The 23,847-nt window shown below is 48.3% G+C and overlaps 1 protein-coding gene across 1 annotated transcript in view; it reads left to right on the top strand.

The window, feature by feature from the left end:
- RPL27 (ribosomal protein L27) overlaps window positions 1-4,025 on the top strand; it is a 39,967-nt gene extending 35,942 nt beyond the window's left edge. Inside the window, exon 4 of the mRNA XM_077459425.1 lies at window positions 3,913-4,025. Within this exon, the coding sequence (XP_077315551.1) occupies window positions 3,913-3,961 (49 nt within the window). The 3' untranslated portion in view covers window positions 3,962-4,025. The remainder of the gene's footprint in view (window positions 1-3,912) is intronic.
- Window positions 4,026-23,847: the final 19,822 nt, after the last annotated feature.

Genomic DNA, 23,847 nt, shown 5'->3' with positions numbered 1-23,847 from the left:
AATTTAGGGGTACACTAGTGAGACTCACAGGTAAAAAAAGCACCTAGCCTGTCAGCGACTGTTTCAAAACGCTACAAAAAAAAACTGTTAGCGATCGCAGGGATCAAGCCTGACTCTGCGAACGCTGCAGTTATGTGTGTTGTGTTTTGTAAGTGACAGTGATCGATCGATACTGCACTTGGGTGGGCTGGGCTGGGCTTGGCGGAGGGGCTAAACGCAGGTGCTAGCAGGTATCTGGGCTGATCCCGCTAACAATGCGTTTTGGGAAACCTAAAATGCTGGCAACGCTAATATAGATCTGATCAGATACTATATTACTAAGGGAGGTGTATGCTTTGCGCGTGGGTGTTAGCGGTACTGGCACTAACCTGACCCTGGGGCGACGCAGGCCTTATCTGACCCTCAAACTTGTATCACCCGCCGGGTGATCAGGGGGTTAAACCTTTATTAGGTAATAAATGGCGGGTGCCCTGAAACAAAAAAAAAATAACTAACCAACCAGCGTCGCCTGTAACAGTTATATGGTGATCACTGGTGAAAGGGTTAACTGGGGGGCAATCAGGGGGATATGCGGTAGTATATGGGGGTCCCTGACGCTATAAAAAGCTGCAGCGAACCTAAATACCTACCTGCCTAACTAGCGTCACCTGTGACACTAATACAGCGATCAGAAAAACGATCGCTTATTAGTGACACTGGCGACGGGGGGTGATCACGGGGTTAAACCTTTATTGGGGGGGGTTAGGGGGGCACCCTAGAGCTAAAGGGGGGCTAGCCCTAACTGCCCTAACAGTTATTACAGTCACAAATGACACCAATGCAAAAAAAAAATATGCAATTGGTGTCACTGTGACTGGGGGGGGCAGGGGTGATCAGGGGGGTGAAAAGTGTGCCTGGCGTGTTCTACTGTAAGTGTAGTGTTGGGTGCAACTCACGATCCTCTCTCCTCGGTGCTGGAACGAAAGACCGACACGAGGAGAGAATACTTCACTTCCTCTGCCTGTGTTTACATTACAGGAGAGGAAGTGATGTCACCGAGCATTTTCATTCGTCGGGAGCGATCGCGAGGGGGTGGCCATGAATGAATGGCCGTCCCCTCGTCCGGGATCGCTCCCGAACGAATACCGACCGCCGCAGGCACCGGGCGGGGGCCCGATCGGGCCCCCGACCCGCGGGCAGGCAAGGACGTACATGTAAGCCCTTATGCCTGCCCGTGCCATTCTGTCGACGTACATCGTCGTGCGGCAGTCGGCAAGTGGTTAAATGGTTAAACTGAACTTCTACACAGAGTTGAATTCATTCATAAGTAAAAACATTGTATCTTTGCTTTTTTCTTGGCAATCTGCCAAGAAAAGAGCAAAGGGCTTCACTGATGTCTTCAGGCAACTTGCATTGACTTCTATTACTGAAGATATCGGCTTTTTTAACAGCACAATCGGCCTATGCCGATAAACTAAAAACGCCAAATATCGGTCGACCTCTATTCTTGGCATTTTCTCTTCAGTTTTGTCTTCAAGTGAAATGCATGCTCAATCGGATTCGGGTCAGGTGATTGACTTGGCCATTGCATAACATCCCACTTCGTTCCCTTAAACTCTTTGGTTGATTTCGCAGTATGCTTCGGATCATTGTCCATCTGCACTGTGAAGCACAGTCCAATGAGTTCTGAAACATTTTGCTGAATATGAGCAGATAATGCCTGAAACACTTCAGAATTCTTCCTGCTGCTTGTCAGCAGTCACATCAATAAATACAAGAGAACCAGTTCCATTGGCAGCCATTCATGCCCACGCCATGACCTTACCACCACCATGCTTCACTGATTTGGATCATGAGCAGTTCATTCCTTCTCCATGCTCTTCTCATCGCTCTGGCACAAGTGATCTTGGTCTCATCTGTCCATAGGATGATGTTCCAGAACTATACCTTCCTGTTTTTGAGGCTCACCAGTGGTTTGCATCTTGTGCACCTTCTGTATTCACTCTGAAGTCTTCTCTTGATTGTTGACTTTGACACACATACATCTACCTCCTGGAGAGTGTTCTTTATCTGGCCAACTGTTGTGAAGGGTGTTTTTCTTCACTTTTTTGGTGTTGCGGCGCTCACTGGTGTGTGTGTTTTTTTTTTTTTTTTTTTTTTTTTTTTTTTTAAGGATGTTTCAGTTGATTTGGCCACACCTAATGTTTTTGCTATATCTCTGATGGGTTTGTTTTTTCAGCCTAATGATGCCTAATGATGGCTTGCTTCGCTGATAGTGTCAGCTCTTTGGCTCTCATTTTGAGGGTTAGCTGCTCCTTGTAAATGGGATGAGGGAATAACACGCCTAGCCATGGAACAGCTGAGCAGCCAATTGTCCCATTACTTTTGTTCCCTTTAAAGTGGGAGGCACATATACAAACTGTAATTTCTACACCGTTCACCTGATTTGGATGTAAATACCCTCAAATTAAAGCTGAAAGTCTGCAGTTAAAGCGCACCTTGTTTGTCTCTTTTCAAATCCATTGTGGTGTATAGAGCCAAAAATTTAGAATTGTCAATTGCCCAATATTTATGGACCTGACTATATTCAAAAGACGCATTATGCCTCACAGATTATTCATTGGGGTTTGTGTTCCAAAATGGGGTCATTTTGGGGATGTTTCCATTTTGCCCTGGTGCTCCAGATCCTTTAAGTGTAAGAGGTGGGGGGGAGAAAGAGAAACTAAATGTAATTTTATGTCCCTAGAACCAATATTTCGGCAACTATATAAAACATTTTTTAGTTGGCATTTTTACAGTGATGAAAACTAAACAAAAACACTTTGTCCACTGACGTACTATGACAAAAATCAAATCCGTTTTCATAAACCAAAATGGAGGGCAGGGATGTTTACTCTCGAACTTGTGATTTCCATGGAGCTCTGCTGGCATTTGTAGATGGAAGGCTGTTATCTGCAGTCTGAAGGGGGATGGTTGGCCTGGACTGTGTAGTTAACTCACTGCCACTTCATATTGGTATTTATAGAGGCCCCCTGAAAAAGACCTGCTCATAGTCAATAGGCTTCACAGCTTGTCCACTACGGGAGAGCAGCACGCTGATCTGTGCAGGATTCAGGATACTGTTAGGATGGCAAGGAGGCGCATAATTTTAGGATCTTTACCTGTCTTGGGGATGAGGATAACGTGTGCCGTGGAGGGTGGGAGAGCCCCACTCCAGGCAATGTGTAAATGGAGCAGCCAGCCGGAGGGCCAGCATGTTACCATGTGCTACATGGAAATCTGGAGGCAGTTAATTACAGCAAGAACCTCTTCCCTGGTAATTGGAGCAACTAGTTGAGATCTTTCAGAATCAAAGCCAGCCAAGGGCTATTGGAACCAGAAGAGATGCCAACCTCTCTGGGTCTAAACTTGAGGGTAGTTGGTGGTATATAAGGACTGATTGTAGTGCAGTTTTAATTTCAAGGCCACCCTCTGCTTCACACTGTTCTGCAATGCTTGTTACAAAACTGAGGACTTGTGGCGTGGGGAAGGGTTTCTGGGGGGGGGGGGGGGGTGATCGAATTGGTGAACTGATCTCAGGGTGCCATTAACAATGTATTGACACCCGCAGCTGTTCAGAGGGCAGTGTGAACTGCCTGCAGGAGATGAGATGCAGGAACCAGCACTGTAATTGTCTTGTTTCCTGCAACGTGTGTGTGTGTGTGTGTGTGTGTGTACCTAGACTGTCTTAAATACATGAATGTACATTTTATAGTATGTGTGCAGGAAAAAAAATGGCTGTAGCAGCAAAACGTTAAGGGAAAGTACAGAACAGTTTAGGCCTGTACTTGATTGAATTCTACTTTGAATTGATAAAACTACTGTGTAATTTATCAAAGTACACCGCTTTTGTCCCATTTAACAAAAAACTAACCATGCTATTTACATCTACAGGTACAAGACAGGCAAAAACAAGTGGTTCTTCCAGAAGCTGCGGTTCTAAAGCACTGTTCATTTGGTATACCAATAAAAGTCTTGAAAAAAGTAAACCTGCTTGTCTACTTTTATGTAAACTAGTATTATTTTTATAGAAAAGTACTGTATGGATACCCATTCAGCGCTACACTTGTTAAACATCCTTACGCACTGGCTGCTCTCCTTGCTGTACACATGCCCATCTGTTTTCCCTTTTCAGATCACAATCTACTTTCTGCAAGTGGTTAGCTTTAATGACTTGCACTGCCCTGTTATACACATTCTCAGGGAGATCTTATGATGGCAAAAATGCACGGACTTGGCTGGCACATAAGTTCAGGGCATACATGTAGAGACATGCATGAAATTGGCATGCAGGGTAGATGCATACACCCTAAATACTGTTGACAGATTAAAAACGAAGTTAGGGTGCAAACATTCAGACACTGTCCCTAGCCAATGAGCTTGAGCAGATATTTCCCCCCTAATATTGGGGAAACGCCTGTATGTGTGAGTGCAGTGTCAATTCTCTCCACGCTGTTACAAATATGTGGTGACCCTTCACCCTTCCCAGCTCCCAAGACCACTCTAGGTGCCAGCTGTTGCTTCTTTAGTCTCTATTAAGGTTACTTGGCGTTTATAAGCCAGAAAGCTCAGACCTCTGCAGTGTATTAATGTGCCTTAACTACACACAAATGCTGTACATACAAACTGTTAAAATTTTATAGGAAAAACAATACAAGACTGGAAGACATAATACAGCAAACAAAATGCTACATCCTAGCAAATAGGCAAACTATGGTCTGTAAACCGTACATATATGCTTAAGTTGCTTAACTCATGTTAGTGGGTTCATGATCACCATAGGGAACGAGGACCCAAGCTTAATCTATAAGCAGTTGCTGGAGATCAGGTGAAAGTGTCTGGCTATAGCTTCTGTACAGATCTTCCTTTGGTAAGTCATCTTAGGCCTCATGCACATAAGATGCTGTTGAACACGTGTTCAGAGGCAGTTGGACACTTTTTCAACTGCCCCTGAACTTATTCAATGTTATCCTATGTGTCCATGTACACCGTCTCGTTTATTTGCTGTTTTTATGCAGTTCCGTTTAACCTTGTTTTTTCAGAAGCAAGCGTTTTTCCACGTTTCAGACGCAAAGTACCGCCTTTTGCCACGTTTTCGTTTTATAAGCGCTTTTAAAGGTGATTAAACTCAAATGACGGCAAATGATGAAAAATCATAAAAAATTTAACCATTGGACAATCCGCGACTTGTGGCAGGTGGACAATCTGCGACTTGTGGCAGGTGGACACGCTAAATACAAATACACTGCTGCTCTCACAGCTGCTGCTACTCACTCTGGTCTCACAAAATGGCTGAAATAGTTAATACTGTTTTTTGAGCTTGGGGAGGGTCTATGATGTTAGCTTAACTAAACGCTTCTAGATGCAAACGTGGCAAAGCGTGCGTTTCTAAACGCCGGTTTCAGCTTTCAAAAACGTGTCCAGAGTTTGCACCAGCGGTCTTGTGTGCATGAGGCCTTAGAGTCCTTGACAACTTTTGCCTAATAAGTTTCCATGGGAGAAACTGTCTCCAATTCGCTCTCAAGATGGCACTATGGTGTTATATACAGGTGCATTTCCAAAAATTAGAGTAGCATCAAAAAGTTAATTTCAGTAATTAAATTCAAAAAGTGAAGCTCCTATTTTATATATAGATTTATTAGAGTGATATATAATTCAAGGTTTTTTTGTTTTTTTTTTCCCCCTCTAGTCTGTCCAGGACAGCACTAAAGAGATTAGGCTTCGCCTCCGGAGGCAAGAAACACATCAGACCTTTAAAGGGCAGAACCTGTCCCTTCTACCCTCAGTCTGTTTCCTCCATCGGGAGAGGAGGCTGGATTGGTGCTCTCCTTCCCCTGAAACTGGGCTAGCCCATGAGAGAAGGTGGTCTGAGTACCTGGGCAACAGGATGGCAGACATCCTGGGGTCCCCCGTCAGGTTGAGCACAGCAGTGACCAGTGTTATAGATGGCCCGGGAAGGGCTGGCGTTCCCCACACCTGAGGGCCAAATTAGATTTGGCATGGGGGGCAGGCACAGGCTTTGAGTTCCAGCCTGTGGAACGCAGGTGGGCGTGGACCTCTGGCGAACCAGGATGCCTTATTTGAAAAGCGCCAGCCACAAGACACTGCTGCACCACAGGCTTAAGGGAAAAGCCTCCAGGCGGTCAGGCTAACTTCTGAAAGGAGCATGGATGCTGCAGAATGTGGCAGTGGAGCCGAACCAGCTCAGGTAGGCAAACACAAGGGTGTCTTGTACCTACGGGGCTGGGAGAGGGGGGGTGATGGACAGATTAGGTGGTCCATTTGTCCCCCCCCCCCATTTAAACAGGATCCGAACTAATGTGTCTTGCGAATCCTGTTAGTGGCTGGTGGGGTGCACATAGGTGTTTGGCGAAGGCATCCTGTTTTTGCTAAGGTTGCGCTGATAGTAGCTTGTCTGTTTTTTGCCTTCTCTTGGGCTCTGCCCAAAGAACCAGAGAAGTTGGGAGGAAGAGATGTCCATCGAGTGTGAACAAATTTGAGGGATGGATTAAGCCCCTCCTGTAAACCCTGCATAGATAAGTCAGTTTACCAGGAGGCTACGGGGTGGCCTTGAACTGATTTCTGGGGTACAGAAAGAAATGCAGTCCATGACAATGCTAGCTAACCTTGAGACCCCAAAACCAGCTGCAGTTCCCCCCCCCCCCCCAGGAGGGTGACAAATTGGAAGAGAAATTAGATTTCCTGGATGGCCTTAGTGAGATGGCATCCAGAGAGATTCTGATTCAAGGGACAAGCTCACCCAGATACAGGCTCTTACTCGAGGAGGTCGATTTATGAGACGCTTGAAATTAAAGAGCAAGTCTCCCTGTCCTTGCATGACCGGATGTATCAAACCCTGAAGGAGGATCCAACCGGGGTCTTCCCGGTTCATAGTGCACTGGTGGACTCTCGAGTGGGTGAAACCGGAGAAAACCTTTTCTCTTATATTCACCGACCGACACGGCTCCTCTAACTAAATGGATTGTATAGCCTACCATTAGGTGAACTAGGCAAAACTGTTACACAATACACAACTTTAAATCCCGCCCCAGGGGGGTGGACCCTGTGCTATCAACCCTCCTCACAGCTCCCAGCAGCTTCAGTTTTTGTTTTGCCTAGTAAGGAGAATGACCTAGGAACCCTGCGGACCCTCTCGGTCCAAGTTTTTGCTGCAGGTTTGATGTTTTTTTGCGCAAGATAGAAGATCCCAGGATCTTTCAACTGCCGGCTCAGCAGGCCACGACATGCCTCAGCTCCAGAGGTAGTCGGTGAGCTTCAATGCTCCGGGGTATACATATGACTGGGCTACTGCTGTCTGGATCAAAGTATACCGGGCCAACAGATACCTTGTAACTGCGCAGGGGTAGGTCTGTGATGGAATGTCTCCCAGCTCTTCAGAACTGGTAAGTACGGCTCTCCCTGCCTCGGTGGGGTGAGCAGATGGGCATTCCCTGGGGGGTCGATTCGGGGGGCCACCTCACCATCTTCTCTCCTAAGTTCCTATTCCCCCCCCCCCTCCTGAGGGGGGGTGGCTGCGGGTGGGGTGTGGGTTCGCTGGTTTCTCACCTGTGGGGGCTCGGTGCGGCTGGTGTTGGTCCTGGTCTGGGGGGGTCCCAAAAAGTGTTTGTGGAGGTTGTTCTGTATCAGGCAGCACCTTTTTCTAGTTTTGTTCTGTCACCGCATGGCGCTGTCCGGTGGCCATCTTGGATGTGGGCAAGCCTGTATTCCCCTGGTGAGCTTCAGCAGCCATCTTCTTTAGGATCTCCTATTGAGTTTTATTGGCGGCCATTTTCTTGAAGCCTGAGCGCTTTTAGCCGCAGTTCTTTTGTGGCAGCATTACATGTGCTCACTTGCCGTTTCCTGTGCTACCGCATGAAGGTTTCCCCCACCCACTTAACGGGTGGGGGGTCGTCTTTTGGAGTTTACAGCCCGGTGGACCTCCCGGTTATCCGACCAATGGGTCTGCAATCTGATTTCCACAGGATAGTTTCTCTCTTGGCCGCCAAACAGATTCTTCCCCTCCAGCATACCCACATCCCCAGTTCGCCGGGAGGCCCTGTTGGGTGCTTAGAGGGACTTGCTGAATCAGGGGGTGTATCTGTTTCGGAATGCTTCCAGGGGTTCTACTCAAATCTGTTTGGTTCCCAAGAAGGAAGGGGTATGTCCAAACCTAAAAGCCCTCAATCACTTTGTAAAGGTGCAGAGGTTCAGAATGGAATCATTTCACTCAGTTGTTGCTGCACTCCATCCAGCGGACTTCCTTGCATCCTTGGACATCCAGGATGCTTACCTGCACATACTGCGTTTGGCAGTAGGGGAAGCCCACTACCAGTTTGTGGCTCTTCCTTTTGGCCTGGCATCAGCCCCCTTGAGTCTTTACCAAAGTACTGGCTCCAGTATTGGCATTGCTGAGGCAACGCGGGATCTCGATCGTGGGTTACCTAGACTATCGCCTGAGAGCAGCTTCCGCCTCAGGATTGGAGGAGGATGTGGCGATCACCATGCAGACCCTGCAAGAATTTGGGTGGCTGAACAAGTCGGTGGCTGTACAGACTCAGCGTCTGGAGTACCTGGGGTTGCTGTTGGACTCCAGGGAAGCGAGGGTTTTTCTCCCCTCTGACAAATTGCTGACTCTCAGGTCTGCGGTCAATCTCCTGTTGAACCGCAAGTGGTCGTCGCTCCGCTTTTGCATGCGAGTGCTGGGACTCATGGTGGCCTCCTTCGAGGCAGTACCTTATGCCCAGTTCCACACCAGAGTCCTGCAGAAGGAGATATTGACAAAATGGGACAAATCTCGTCCCTGGATCGGCAGATCCAGGTGAGCCAGTCAGGGATTCCCTCATCTGGTGGTTGAGGTCCCCGGTGATTCAGTCCGGGAAAATTGTTTCTTCCTCTGAACTGGACGGTGATCGCAACGGACGCCAGTCTGTCCGGCTGGGGTGGAGTGATGGGGATTCAGTCGGCTCAGGGCCTCTGGTCGATGGAAGAATCCAGGTTGCCGATCAATCTGCTTAAATTGAGAGCGATCAGGCTGTGCCTCCACACGTGGTCGACGTGTCTTCAAGGCCGTCTGACCAGCATACAGTCAGACAACGCCACGGCTGTGGCATACATAAATCACCAAGGGGGAACAAGCTCAGCCGCTGCTCGGGAGGTCGCTCACATACTTCGGTGGGCAGAGCGACACGTTCCCGCCCTGTCAGCCATTTACATCCTAGGGGTGGAAAATTGCCAAGTGGACTATCTGAGTCGACAGATGCTGGACCCAGGAGAATGGGCATTGCATCCGGTGGTATTCCAGCTGCTGTGCCTGAAATGGGGCACGCCAGATGTGGATCTCTTGGCCTCCCGTCTCAATCGGAAAGGTGCCGAGATTCGTGTCCAGGACGAGAGATCCATGGGCAGACGCGCTGGTGGCTCAGTGGGATCAGTAGCAGCTGATCTACGCCTTTCCTCCACTAAAACTGTTGCCACGTCTACTTCGCAGAGTGGAAGCCGAGGGAATTCCAGTAATCCTGGTTGCCCCAGATTGGCCTCAGCTGCCCTGGTGCGTCTGGTGGCAGACGCTCCCTGGCAACTGCCACTGCGGGAGGACCTCCTTTTTCAAGGTCCAATCTTTCACCCTGCTTTACCATCGCTGGCTTTAACGGCATGGCTATTGAGAGCCAGGTGCTGAGGAACCGGGGTCTGTTGGACTCGGTGATTCCAACTATGCTGAGGGCGTGGAAATCTTCATGGAAGATATACCATCGTACCTGGAAAGCCTACATTTCCATGTGTGAGGAGAAAGGGTGGCATCTGCGCTCCTTTTCTATATCGAGGATCCTGCGGTTTCTTCAGCATGGAGTGGACCAGAAATTGCCGTTTAGCACCATTTTAAGGGGCAAATTTCAGCCCTGGCTTTTTTTTTCTCTGCGACCCCCCCCCCCCCCCCCCGGTGTCTCACTCATTAGTGAGTACCTTTGTTCAGGGGGTACGATATGTAGTCCCTCCGGTGCGTCCTCAGTTACCCCCATGGGATTTGAACCTGGTGTTGGCGCTTCAAAAGCCGCCGTTTGAGAAGATATGGGAGATTCCCCTGTTGACCCTTTCACAGAAGGTGGTCTTTCTCGTGGCCATCACATCGGCCACTTTCCAGTCACGGCCCACTCTATAAGAGCAATCGGAACATCTTGGGCATTCCGACACCAAGCGTCTGTCGCTCAGGTGTGTAAGGCGGCGACCTGGTGGTCTGTCCATATGTTTACCAAGTTCTACAAGGTAGACTTACCCACTGCTAAAGTCACCTCAGAAAGCCAGTTGTGCTATCTTGCCAAACAGGGCTGCAAAGCCTCAAAGCCCAAATTGCAGTGGTGCTCAACATCTGTAATTGTTCTTGGACACTGTCTTGTCCCATGGGACAAGACTCCTCACTGAAGGCCGATGCTTGTTTTGGCTGCAAAGTTTTGCAGGCGGCCGTGTAGTTGCAATTGTTTTTTTTTTTTCCTGGTTTTTCGATAAAAATGCAGTACTGTTTTGTTAATGCACTGTTGCATTACTTCCGCAATGTTGCGGTCTTGGGGATCACTCCTGTTGAGGATACCCGGTTATGTGGTGGAGCTTTTCCACACACTGCTGTTTTTTTTTTGTTTAGTTTCACTAGTTCCCACTTGCCATGGTGGATGAAGTTTTTATGCTGTTTTTTTCCTACCCCTTGTTTGGCACTGCTTGGGGACGTCCCATTTAGTTACAGAGAAGCTGTGTCGGTCGGTGAATATAACAGAAAATAGGATTTTTGTACTCACCGTAAAATCCTTTTCTCTGTTATTCACCGACACAGCACCCACCCTTTTTTTTTTTTTTTTTTTCTTTTCTACATTATACTGCTTGTTGATGTACTGAAGCTGCTGGGAGCAGTGAGAGGGTTGATAGCACAGGGTCTGCCCCCCTGGGGGCGGGATTTAAAGTTTTGTATTGTGTAACAATTTTGCCTAGTTCTCCTAATGGCAGGCTATACAGCCCATTTAGTTAGAGAGGAGCTGTGTCGGTCGGTGAGTTACAGAGAGATTTTAAGATGAGTACTAAAATCCTATTTTTCTGAAGTCCTCTTCCAGGTTGGCACACCTGAGATGAGGCTCCTCCCTACAGGAAACACAATCAATCCACAGCTGTTTTAAGTCCCCATAGTTACATAGTATCCTTTCCCTTGATCCTTGGTTTTTGATTGGGTTTCTCCCTACACAGCGAAACAGTTTTTTGTTTTTTTCCAAATGACCCGAAGCCTGGGGCTGGTGGTCTCCCTCTGGGAGGCGGACCACAAGCTTGGGAAACCTCTGGGTCTGGTAGGATTTTCTTATCCTCCTTCCTGGGGGGTTCCCCTATCTTTTCCTCAAGGGGGGCAGCAGAAATTGGAAGAGCCCCCCTGAGAGCTGAAGGACCCTGGGTACAGTGGTGTACCCAGAACTTCAGGGGCCCTTATCCTGTCTCCCCTCCTTACCTGTCCAGGTGGCTGTTCAGACGGGGGTGCTGGCCATCGGTTCTTTCCAGGGGGATCGTGTCCCAGACTCCTGGGCCCCTGGTAGCTCGCGTGGGCTGCTGGAGAGGGCGCGGCGACAAGCACCCTCATTTTCTCAAATCGCCTTTCAGGACAACCCCGGAGAGAGTAGCTCCACCTTGCAATCAGGAAACACATGCCCACTTTAAAAACACCTCCTCCTCCTCCATGGCTTCAGTTATTGTGTTTCCTCCTTGGAGGAAGCATGTGCCTGAACCAGGGAGAGCTACACTCTCTGCAGGGGAGTAAGGCTTACCTTTTGTTGCAGGTTGTTTCTCTTTGACCCCCAGCAGCATCTCCACGGGGAGAGGACTCCTGGAGCTCCTGGTCCCGCCATCTCACGGGAGTAAGGACCCTCGGAGTGCCGGCGTCGGGTGCCCGGTGTCCGCTTGTTAGCGCAGGGAGGGCTCTGTTGCTGGCGGAGGCCGCTGCAGGTCAGCGGCATGGCTCCGTTTTCGGCGCCGGGTCCCGGGCGGCGACGGCGTCGTTCACGGTGACGCGCGGGCGCTCTGAGGGGGCGTGGCGCCGTGGTTCAGCGCCTGGAACGCAGGGGTCATGGGGCGGGTCAGGTGACCGTGTGCTTCCGCTTCCGGCCGGCCTTGATGACGCGGCGGCCGGGAAAATTTAAAATGAGAGCTGTTTGTAAAATAGCTGCCTCACTCAAACGATGGAAGAGTGCAAGCCAGCTATGGCGGAGACAGGCGCCCCCAGCACCGGTCCAGCCCAGGTACGTAAGGTGCACTGGCACCCTCTGCTTTACTGTGGGTATGTCTTTGTTTGTTCCCCCCTCTTGGGGGCCTGTCGCTGCAGGTCAGAGGTGGACTTCGCTCTGACCTTTTGCAGCCTAGTTCTGGGGTCTCACTAGTAGGTCTGTTTGGTGGTGGGTCTCTGCACTGGCTTGGTGTTAAGCAACTGGTTGTTGAGAGCTTTTAGTGAATTAAACCTGTATGTCGTTTCAGGAAAAATCACTAGGAAAAGCTAGACCAGGTCAGAGAAAATGTCCTTCCTGCAAAACCCCCCTCAGATTCATGGCAGAAGGCAATGTGCAGAAATTGTATCAGAGAATTGGTGGAAGAGGAAACATCTCAACAATATAAGGATTTGTTTTCTTCGGTTAAAGAGCTGACAAACTCTTTGAGTTCAGTCAAGTCCATCCTGATACAAAACCCTCCCGCACAGACCGAGCCTCAGAACTTACCGCCCAGCCCCAGGGCGTCGTCATCCAGACAGGTGGAAACTGAAGAGTCTGGAGACGAAGGGGGTAGTACTCTCATCTCCTTCAGGGATTCTGAGGAGGAGGAAGAGGAAGAAGATAGCAGGGGCTCCAAATTCAAGCTATCACTAGAGGAAGTAGATGATATTTTAAAAGCAATCTACACTACTCTAGAAATTCAGGAAGAAAGAGTACAACTGTCAGTTCATGACAAAATGTACCAGGGGTTGGACGAAACAAAACGGCGAGTTTTTCCTGTCCACAGGGTCCTCTCAGACTCAGTGAGAAAGGAGTGGAAGGACCCAGAAAAAGCCCCTTTCTTCTCTAAAGCTCTCAAAAGAAGGTTTCCCTTCGAAGATAAGGACTCAGAGGTTTGGAATAAGAAACCCAGAGTCGATGCAGCTTTCTCGCAGGTATCCAGACGAACGGATCTAGCCTTTGAAGATATGGGGATCCTTAAAGACCCAATGGACAAAAAAGCTGACTCCATCCTTAAAAAAGCTTGGGATGCTGCGTCAGTCAGTCTAAAACCAGCAATGGCAGCTACGGTGGTGGCCAGGAATCTGGAATGTTGGGTAGAGAAGCTGAAGAGCCATATTGAGGCGGGGACACCCCGCAAGGATCTCTTAGAGTCCTTTCCACTGATCCTGAATGCAGTCAAATACATGGCGGATGCATCAGCAGAATCAGTTAAACTGGCCGCTAGGTCTTCGGCTCTTGTAAATTCAGCCAGGAGAGCAGTTTGGCTGAAAACATGGTCTGGGGACACTGCCTCTAAGGTCAAGCTGTGTGGTCTTCCCTTCTCGGGTGACTTGCTCTTTGGTCCTGATTTAGAGTCTGTGCTGGATAGAACAGCCGATAAAAAGAAGGCTTTTCCAGTTAAGAAAAAGCAGATGGCTAAAAAGAATTTTCGTGCTTTTCAGCAGTCCCATAAAAAAGACCAGGAGCACAAGAGCAGATGGGGTTCACAGAAGGGCCAAGGCAGGGGTGGAGTCCTCTTTAGATCTCCCCCAGAGCAGTCCCCTAAGAACAAGTGACAATATCTCCCCAGTGGGGGGGAGACTGTCAGCTTTTCGCGAACAATGGGACAGGCTGTCTCCAAATCTGTTCGTGAAGAGCGTTGTCGATCAGGGGTACAGGTTGGAGTTTTCAGAACCACCCCCGAGCAGGTTTTATGTGACAACATTGCCAAGGGATCAGGAGAAGGCCTCTGCAATGAAGCTGTTGTTACAGGAGCTGATACAGCAAGAGGTTCTGATTCAAGTCCCAGTAAGCCAGCAGGGCGGGGGTTTTTATTCACATATTTTTCTGGTGAAAAAACCCTCAGGGAAGTACCGTCTAATCCTGAATCTGAAATTCCTGAACAGGTTCATTCGGTACAAACATTTCAGGATGGATACAATTTTCTCCATCACAAAGCTGTTGACCCCAGAATGCTTCATGGCATCCCTGGACCTAAGGGATGCCTACCTTCATATACCAATTCATCAGGCATCGCAGCAGTTCCTGCGCCTGGCATTGAAGGTAGGGAGTTCGGTATGGCACCTCCAATTCAGGGCTCTGCCGTTCGGACTCTCGTCCTCTCCCAGGGTCTTTACGAAGATTATGGCAGAGGCTTTGGAACCCCTGAAATTGAAGGGGATTCCAGTTGTTCCTTATCTGGACGACCTTTTGTTTTTTGCAGACTCCAGGGAGCAGGTCCTAGTCAATCTCCAGAGGGCCCAGTCTCACCTCGAGGGCCTGGGATGGCTTCTAAACCTAGAGAAGTCAATCCTGACCCCCTCACAGGAAATGAAATTTCTGGGGTATACATTAAATTCGATTCTCCAGAAAGTTTTCCTGCCGTTGGAAAAACAGGAAAAGTTACAGCTAGCTGTACAGCGGATACAGAGCAACCAGACAGTCTCAGTCAGGATGGCTATGGCAGTTCTGGGCCTGCTTACGGCAGCAATCCCGGCTGTTCAGTGGGCCAGGTTCCATTCCAGACCCCTTCAGAGGGAGGTTCTGTCAAGCTGGTCCCATCAGGATCCTTTGGAAAAACAGCTAAAAATTTCGTCAAAGACGAAAAGGGCTCTTTGGTGGTGGAGAGACCAGGCAAACCTCTCAAGGGGCCTGGTGTGGACCTTTCCTGTGGACAAGCGCCTTACTACAGACGCAAGTGCCTGGGGCTGGGGAGCCCATCTGGATGGTCAGACATCTCAGGGGGTCTGGTCCAAACAGGAAGCTCAAAGATCATCCAACTGGAGGGAGTTGAAGGCGATCTTTCTGGGTTTAGTGGCATTTCAGCAGAGTTTGAGAGGCCACCATGTTCAGGTGTTGTCAGACAACACAACAGCGGTTACCTACATTATGAAGCAAGGGGGAACCAGAAGCAGGAGCTTGATGGAGCTGGCCAATCTGTTGTTAGCCTGGGCAGAACAGAACACAGCCTCACTATCGGCAGTGCATCTGAAGGGCTCTCAGAATTTGTTTGCGGACCTCCTAAGCAGGCGCAAATTGCTAGAGGCAGAATGGAGTCTGAATCAGGAAGTGTTCCTGATGATCTCCGAGGCCTGGGAGGTTCCTCAGGTAGACCTTTTTGCCAGCCAGCAGAACTCAAAGGTGGACAGATTCTTTTCTCTTCACCGAGGAGATGCAGCAATAGGGTTGGATGCATTCGCTCACCCCTGGCATTACCAGCTGTGCTATGCCTTTCCCCCCTTTCCTCTAATTCCACTAGTACTGAGGAAATTCAGGGAAGAAAGGACAGACTTAATACTAGTCACTCCTTTTTGGCCAAAAAGACCCTGGTTCGCGGGTCTTCGAAACCTAGCCTCGAAGCCCCCATGGAGGTTACCACTCAGAAAAGATCTGTTATCCCAGGGGACAGTAAGTCATCCAGAAGTGGAACTCCTGCAGCTAACCGCCTGGTTTCTGAGGAGGACCTGTTAAAGGCTAAAGGTCTCTCAGATAAAGTAGTAAAGACCCTGCTGTCCAGTAGGAAGGCAGTTACACAGGCAATTTACATGAAGGTCTGGAAAAAGTTCAACTCCTGGTGCAGTTCTAGAGAACTCAAGGTCAAGAGCACGGTGTCCGTCTTGGAGTTTCTCCATGAAGGAATGGAGAAGGGTCTCGCAGCCAGTACCCTGAAGACTCAGGTGGCTGCCTTATCAGTTTTCTTTGAAAAGACTTTATCTAAAGAAACTTTAATTTCTAGATTTTTTTAGGGCTCTTGCTCGAAATAGACCAGTAGCCCTTAAAGACTTTCCCAGTTGGGATTTGTCTACAGTTTTACAGGGTCTCTCGGGAGCACCGTTTGAACCCTTACAAGAAGCTTCTTTACAGAAGGTGGTTTTAAAAACAATCTTTTTGGTGGCCATCACCTCGGCCAGGAGAGTCAGCGAGCTCCAAGCTCTAGCTATTACAGAACCCTTCCTTAGAATTTATCAGGACAGGGTGGTACTGAGGACGGATCCAGCATTCCTACCGAAAGTATCCTCAACTTTCCATCGATCACAGGAAATAGTGTTACCTACATTCTCTGCAAGCCCAGCAAATGCAGGAGAGGAAGTTTTTCACACATTGGATGTGAGAAGATGTCTTTTACAGTTTCTGAAAGTTACTAAAGAATTTAGAAAATCAAACGCCCTCTTTGTGATATTTTCTGGATCACGCAAGGGGGAGAAAGCTTCTAAAAGTACGCTGGGTAGGTGGCTTAAGTTGGCTATAACAGAAGCCTATAAAGCAAAAGGAGAAATACCTCCCTCAGGTATTGCTGCCCACTCTACTAGATCCACGGCAGTTTCCTGGGCTGAAAGGGCCGGTGCCACGCCTGAACAAATCTGCAAGGCTGCCACTTGGTCCAGTTATTTGACATTTCTCCGGCATTACCGGTTAGATCTACTGTCTGCAGCAGATCAGGCCTTCGGCAGGAAGGTACTGCAGGCAGTAGTCCCGCCCTAGGGTAAGTTTCTCGGTTATCCTCTCCGGGGTTGTCCTGAAAGGCGATTTGAGAAAGACTCAGTTAGACTTACCGGTGACGGTATTTCTAAGAGCCTTTCAGGACAACCGTTACTTCCCTCCCTAGGTTATGCTTAGTAAATGTATTAAGTTCTACCATGGTGTTGTGCTTTCTGTGCTTTGTTTTCCAGCGTCGGAAGGCCACAATAACTGAAGCCATGGAGGAGGAGGAGGTGTTTTTAAAGTGGGCATGTGTTTCCTGATTGCAAGGTGGAGCTACTCTCTCCGGGGTTGTCCTGAAAGGCTCTTAGAAATACCGTCACCGGTAAGTCTAACTGAGTCTTTCAAACTTTGGGAAAATGGCGCCGTTCTTACCCAGGAGGGAGGGCTGAGAGTCAGCAGGAGCAGTCGCCTACATCCTCCTTTCGCTAGAGCGAGGAGGCACCAGTTCACTATGGTGGATGTCTGCCTAAACCACCTCAGATGGGAATGAGGAATGGAAGGCATTGCCCCCCCATGTGTATATACTGACTGGTACAGTGCAGGACACAGCCTAACCTTGCACCTCCCTATGGGGACAGAAGTTGGGGGGGGGGGGGGGGGGGCACTTTGGCGGCTATCCTCTTTGCGTGTGGACCATAAGGATGGAAAAGCAAGCCCGGTGGCTGTGGCAAAAGGAGGACAACGGTGAGTACTTTCATTTTGCCATGGGAATTTAGCTGCAAAATCCCCAGTTCCAGCCAGAGGGTTTCTGGGCATTTGAGATAATCTCCCCTGGGGTCTGGATTCAAATAGCCCAGAAGCTTCTGCTAAAAACACCAGCCGCAGCTCCCTCTTACATCAGAGGCGCTGTATGGCGGACAGGTGGTGCAGAGGAACAAGTGTGCCTAAACCACCTCAGATGGGAAAGGGGTAGATGAGCATTTCTTCTTTTTCCCCTTGTATATACTGACTGGTGCAGTGCAGAACCTGGGGTCGAGATACAAATAGCCCAGACGCTACTGCTAAAACCACCAACCATAGCTCCCTCTTACAGCAGACACACTGGTTATCGCCACAGTAGGTTGCCAGCCTCTCCTTACATGCCCAGTTTTGGTACATTAGTAGGGATGAATATAGCGTACAGAGGGGATCTGGTAGATACAAAGTTACTTACAGGCCAGGTATACCACTGAATAAGTTATTAATTGGGCAGTGATTGGTGGATTCAGAAGCTCCCCTGGTCAGCAGGTGCACTAGGTTACCGGCCCTATTAGCCCAGCTACTAGGAATCTGAAGTTGCTTCAATATGCTTAAAAGCTGACCTAACGTTCAAGGATGGGCAGGGACCAAGCTTCTGTGTGGCACAGTAGGGGTTCCCTTGTGACAGATCCTCCTTTTTGGGTGTTGCTTGCTATAGGTAACTTTCATAAGCTCCAACCTCACTCCACCTTTACACTGTGGTTATATTATAGTGTAGGAGGTAAGAAAAACCTTTTTTGTTGGTTTGGGCTACAATCCACTCAGTGGCAGATCTAAAGGCGATTCACCATAGATCGCTTCCTACGTACTTTTTATTGAGGATTTTCTGTGCAAACCTATGCAAGAGCTACATGATTGCTTGTTTGAAGCCTGCAAGTAGCTATTAGAAAGGCAGCAGTGAAGTTTGATGGTCCTAATTTGTTTCAAATTGAACCTGGGCTAGGTGTAGTACATATACTGCCTTTTGGTAATCGGTGCAGCACCGCAAAGTGGCGTTGTACCAATTCAGACAGTGCTATTAACAGCAATGGCTGACGATTTTAAGCATGCGATTTGACATGTTGAGTCACATGACAAATCATTTCAATATGGATGTGCTATCTCTAGTGTTTTATTATTGCATATCAGACATATACAAAATTGAGGTCTGTCTGTGGGGTTTTGTGTCCTGTATTACTGCCTTATCAGAAAGGCAGCAGTGAAAATTGATGGTTCGGATTTGTTGGGCTACATAGCAGAAATACAAATTGAACCCCTGCCAGGGGTAGTACATATACTTCCTTTGGTAATCTGTGCAGCACCACAAAGTGGTGTCGTGCCAATTTTAGCCATGCGATTTGACATGTTGAATTGCAAGGCCAAATCACTTCAATATGGATGTGCTATCTCTAGTCAGAATTGTTATATTGTTGCACATCAGACATATACAAGATTGAAGGTTGTCTGTCCTTTTTATGTCTTGCATATACTGCCTTATTGGCTGCAGATCAGAAAGGACACCGCAGTGAAAGTTGCCTGTCTTTTTCTGATTTTGTTTTTGCTGCTCAGCTGAGAGGCACATTGAGGATGGTGGCATCTCTGCTCAATATTGGTATATTGCTACACATCAGACAAACGCAAAGATTGAATGTTTGTGTCCTATATTTACTGCCTTATCGTTTGTATATCGGGCACAGCAGTGAGCAGGTTTTCTCATTGATCTACCTTTCTGCATCTTAGGGATACACAGTAGGGGGTTATTGGCTGCACTCCTCCAGGGAGTCACAGCATTGGGGACCCCTCACTTGTTCGACCTGAAAATTGCTATTTTTTTTCCCCTGCGACCTGTGTAATCTTGAGGTCTGCAGACCAGAAAGATTGCAGCTGTAAAGGCTGTCTGTTGGGGTTTTTTTTTTTTTTTTTTTTTTTTTTTTATCAGTGTCTGTTTTTGTTGCACAGCAGAAATACTCAAGATTGAAGCTTGTTGGTGCTTTCTGTTTCATATTGCCTTGCCTTACTGCTCTTCAGAAAAACGCAATGCTGCAGGTTGTGTGTGTCCTTTCTTAGTGTTCTATCTGAACTGCATAACAGAAAGGATTATCTTGTGTTCCATATTTTACCCTGTGGCATAGCAGAAATGCACAATATGGGAGTTGGTGTTCATATTGATCTTATAACTGTATTTGGTGGTTTGTCAGAAATACACAACATAGACGTTTGGTTCTTTCTGTCTTTATTTATAGCCTTGTTTTGCTGTACATTAGTAAAACACAACAGTAAAGGGGGTTCCTGTCCTTTCTGTTTTTATATATCAGTTATGACCTAGCTAGCTGCACTTCAGCCATACGCAGCATTTAGGGTTTGCTTGTGTCTTAATGTTTTTTTACATCTTGGCAGCATATCAGAAAACCAGACTGTGAGGACTGTTTGTCTACATTGAGGCTCAGATTTGGGTCTCTTCCCATATTTGATATATCGGTTTAGCTAGTCACACTCGGGTACACAACATTGTTGTCTATGCTTGTGTCCTTTCTGTCCAAATCTATTGGGCCGTGCCCACAATCTTTTATTTGTGATATTAATACATGTATCACCTTTTGTATTTCAGCCTTTTCCATGGAGGGGCCAGGATTTCTGGCTGCAGATGTCACATGTCAGAAAGCCTCGACCCCTTACATTCAGGAATGCCAGAACCATATCCTAGGGTTGAAGCCCAGTAGGGATATGGGACATTGGAGGAAGGGGATAATGAATCGTCCTGTTTAGTAAGGACTTATAGAGTTCTGTTCAAGGGAGTATTAGGGCCTGAGGGTGAAGTATAAAGATGTATAACTCGATCGAATAGGTTTCGGCTCTGTGCATGGCCTTCATTTCGCCCTTCTAGCAAAACTAGACAAAGCGATATGGGTAGTCTACTCCTGCTAGGGACTTTAATCTCCTGAAGTAGGCTCTCAGGCGTAAGTAAAGCCATAGATTGGGCATGCCTTAAACCCTGGAATCAAGCTTCTGTTAATCTATTACCCTCAAGTAGGATTTCCTTTAGTCTTTAAAGTGAAGATAAAAAGCAACAAAAAAAGGTTGTCAGGATGCCCCCCCCCTTTCTTTAACGTACATCATAGGACACAGTCTAAGTAATTGGTGGGTTATAGGCCTACCTTCAGGTGTTGACACTGGTATTAACAATACAGGAAGTTGACTCCCCTATATAACTCCTCCTCCTTCCAGGAGCACTCAGTTTTTTCGCCAGTGTCTAAGGTGTTGGTCACGAGTGAAGATGTGCTCTGTGGAGCTCCAGGAGGGATCCATGCTGGCTTTAAAGAAACCTCCACAATCAGATCCATCCTCGCCACTGAGGCCAAAGGATGGTACCTGGACCTTGATGCAAGAACGAGGTTTTGCCTGTAATGCTTCTCTTTGAGAGCTGGACCCTAGGAACCAGGACTCTTTTTGGTCTTGCTACATTTCCTAAAGTTGTCCTAAGGGGTGCTATACAAGGCCCAAAGGAGCGGAACCCCTTTTAAAAGGGCCCCAGTCTTTGAGCGTGTTTAAACGCAGCCCGCTGTGATAGGTGAAAGTTGGATCTGTCTGTTAAATCGGCAGTATCCTGCAGCAAGGACAAGGGAAGAAGCTTTGCTTTTTCCTTCAATATACCTTATATGCCTTTTATAAATGTCTCCTCTCTAAGGAGTAACTTACTTTACCAATGATGTGTCTTAGTGCAGCTCTGTCCCAGAATATGTGTGGTCCCAGCGGCAGAGGGGATTCTTACTTAAAGCGGAGGTCCACCCTAAAGTGGACCTTCCGCTCATCGGAACCCTCCCCCCCCCTCCGGTGCCACAATCGGCACCTTTCAGGGGGGAGGGGGGTGCAGTTACCTGGATAATCCAGGTAACTGCACCCACTTCCGGGATAGCTCTCTGCGGAAATGGGCGTAACTTACGCCCCTTTCCGCAAGTGCCCGCCCCCTCCCGCAAGTGCCCCGCTGCCTGCTGGGAAACGCAGATCCCAGAGGCAGCGGGGACCATCCTCATTGCGCAGCGCAGCTCGCGCATGCGCAGTAGGGAACCGGGAAATGAAGCCGAAAGGCTCCATTACCTGATTCCCATACCCAAGATTGCGGCGGCAGCACTCGAGTGTCGATCTAGAGATCGGCTTCGGGTGCCGACATCGCGGGCGCGCTGGACAGGTAAGTGTCACTATTTTAAAAGTCAGCAGCTGCAGTATTTGTAGCTGCTGGCTTTAAAAAAAAAAAAACGCGGAGTCCCGGTGGACTCCCGCTTTAAATATATCTTTTGGGATTTGGTAAAAAGTACAGCAGTTGCTAATACAGAGATGTGTATAAACTTCTATATGGGCGGTGGCTGATTGGTTGACCCAGCTGCTTTAGCTGCATGGTTTAATTACAACCCAGCACTTCCACCTAGTAACATTGGGAAACGCCCTATGCTTCTGTGGTTTTAAAAAAAAAACTATAAATCTGCTGACAGAACCCCCCCCCTCCCCTTCCCCTCCCCCTTGTAGAGGTGTATAGTACGTTCACCTTACTTTGTGTTGGCCTTGGGTCCCTAGCAGGGCCTGAGAACGCAGAGAGGCATGTCCGCAAGGTCACGTGGCGATGTGTATGGATGTAACGTACACACACAGCACTCGCCGCATAGCTGAGGGGAAGCGCTGAGGCTTTATATCACACTCATTTCAGAAAGACTTTTTAACTGGAGAGGCAGTCTGTCACACTAAGACACCAGAGCGCCGGGCACATAAGGGTGTAAACGGGCATTTCCAGACAGGAAAAACAATTGTTAGTAGCAAAAGAACTGTTATTTTGTGTATACCTCTGCTTTGTGCTTTGCACTATGTCTTCCAGACCTACCGTAACGGTACCTAAGGTAACACCCCCCCCCCCCAGGCGCTGGGAAACCCAGTTATGCCTCCATACTGTCTTCCTCTTCGGAGAGATCAGACGTGGCAAGCCAGGGTGAGTCATTGGAAGCTAGCAGTAGTGCAACTGCTTCACACACTTCAGCCCCTGTAGAGGTGACTGAAGATGCATTTTCCTCTGCCTTGCAAGGCTTAGAAGGAAGATTAGCAGCTTTAACCACTTGAGGACCGCCGTATTGCCAATGTACGTCAGCACAATGGCACAGGCAGGCACAATCACGTACATCTACGTGATTGCCTTCCAGCGGGTGGGGGGTCCGATCGGACCCCCTCCCGCTGGTTACGGCGGTCCGATTCGGTCCAGGAGCGCTCCGTGATGAGGGGATGGCCGTTGGTTTTCGGCCACCCCCTCTGGATCGCTCCTGGCCAATGAGAAGCTTCCTCCCCTGTGTATTGTTTACACAGGAAGGAGGAAGTGATGTCATTCTCCTCGGGGCGGTCTTTTTGACCGGACTACGAGGAGAAGACAGAAAGTAAGTGTGCACCAACACTACACTGACATGTAGGTACACACAGGCACACAAACCCCCCCCCCGATCCCCCCCCGCCCCCCCTCCCCCCCCAGTCACAGTGTCACTGATTGCATTGATCATTTCTTTACTGATCAATGCATTCAGTGTCAGTTGTGACAGTAAAAACTGTCAGGACAGTTAGTGTTAGGTCCAGGGTAGCCCCCTATCACCCCCCAATAAAGATTTAACCCCCTGATTGCCCCTAGAGTTAACCCTTTCACCCCCTTTTGCCAGTGTCACTAAGCGATCATTTTTCTGATCGCTGCATGTGTCGCTAGGTAGCTAGTTATTTTTTTAGGTTCACCGCCAGGTTTTTATATCGCTAGGTACCCCGATATACTACCCAATAATGGTTTTAACCCCCAGATTGACGCTAGTTAACCCTTTCACCCCCTTTTGCCAGTGTCACTAAGCGATCGTTTTTCTGAACGCTGCATCAGTGTCGCTAGGTAGCTAGTTATTTTTTTAGGTTCACCGCCAGGTTTTTATAGCGCTAGGTACCCCGATATACTACCCAATAATGGTTTTAACCCCCTGATTGCTGCTAGTTAACCCTTTCACCCCCTTTCACCAGCGATCACAGTATAAGTGTCACTGGTGACGCTGGTTAGCCAGTTAGTTATTTAGGTTCCCCGTCAGGTTTTTATATAGCGCCAGGGACCCCCATATACTACCTAATAAAAATTTGAACCCCCTGATTGCTCCTAGTTAACCCTTTCACCACTGATCACCGTATAAGTGTTACGGGTGACTCTGGTTAGTTTGTTTTTTTATAGCATCAGGGCACCCACCATTTATTACCCAATAAAGGTTTAACCCCCTGATCACCCGGCGGGTGATATCAATTAGGTTTTAGGGTCAGGGTCTGCGTCGCCCCAGGCAGCGCTAGGTTAGTGCCAGTACCGCTAACACCCACACACAAAGCATACACCTCCCGTAGTGGTATAGAATCTGAACAGATCAATATCTGATCT

Source organism: Lithobates pipiens, unplaced genomic scaffold (assembly GCF_037356315.1).
Source record: "Lithobates pipiens isolate NorthernLeopardFrog02 unplaced genomic scaffold, aLitPip1_a1.2 Scaffold_28, whole genome shotgun sequence".
Lineage (NCBI taxonomy): Eukaryota > Metazoa > Chordata > Amphibia > Anura > Ranidae > Lithobates > Lithobates pipiens.
This window is presented reverse-complemented; position numbering and strand designations above follow the sequence as displayed.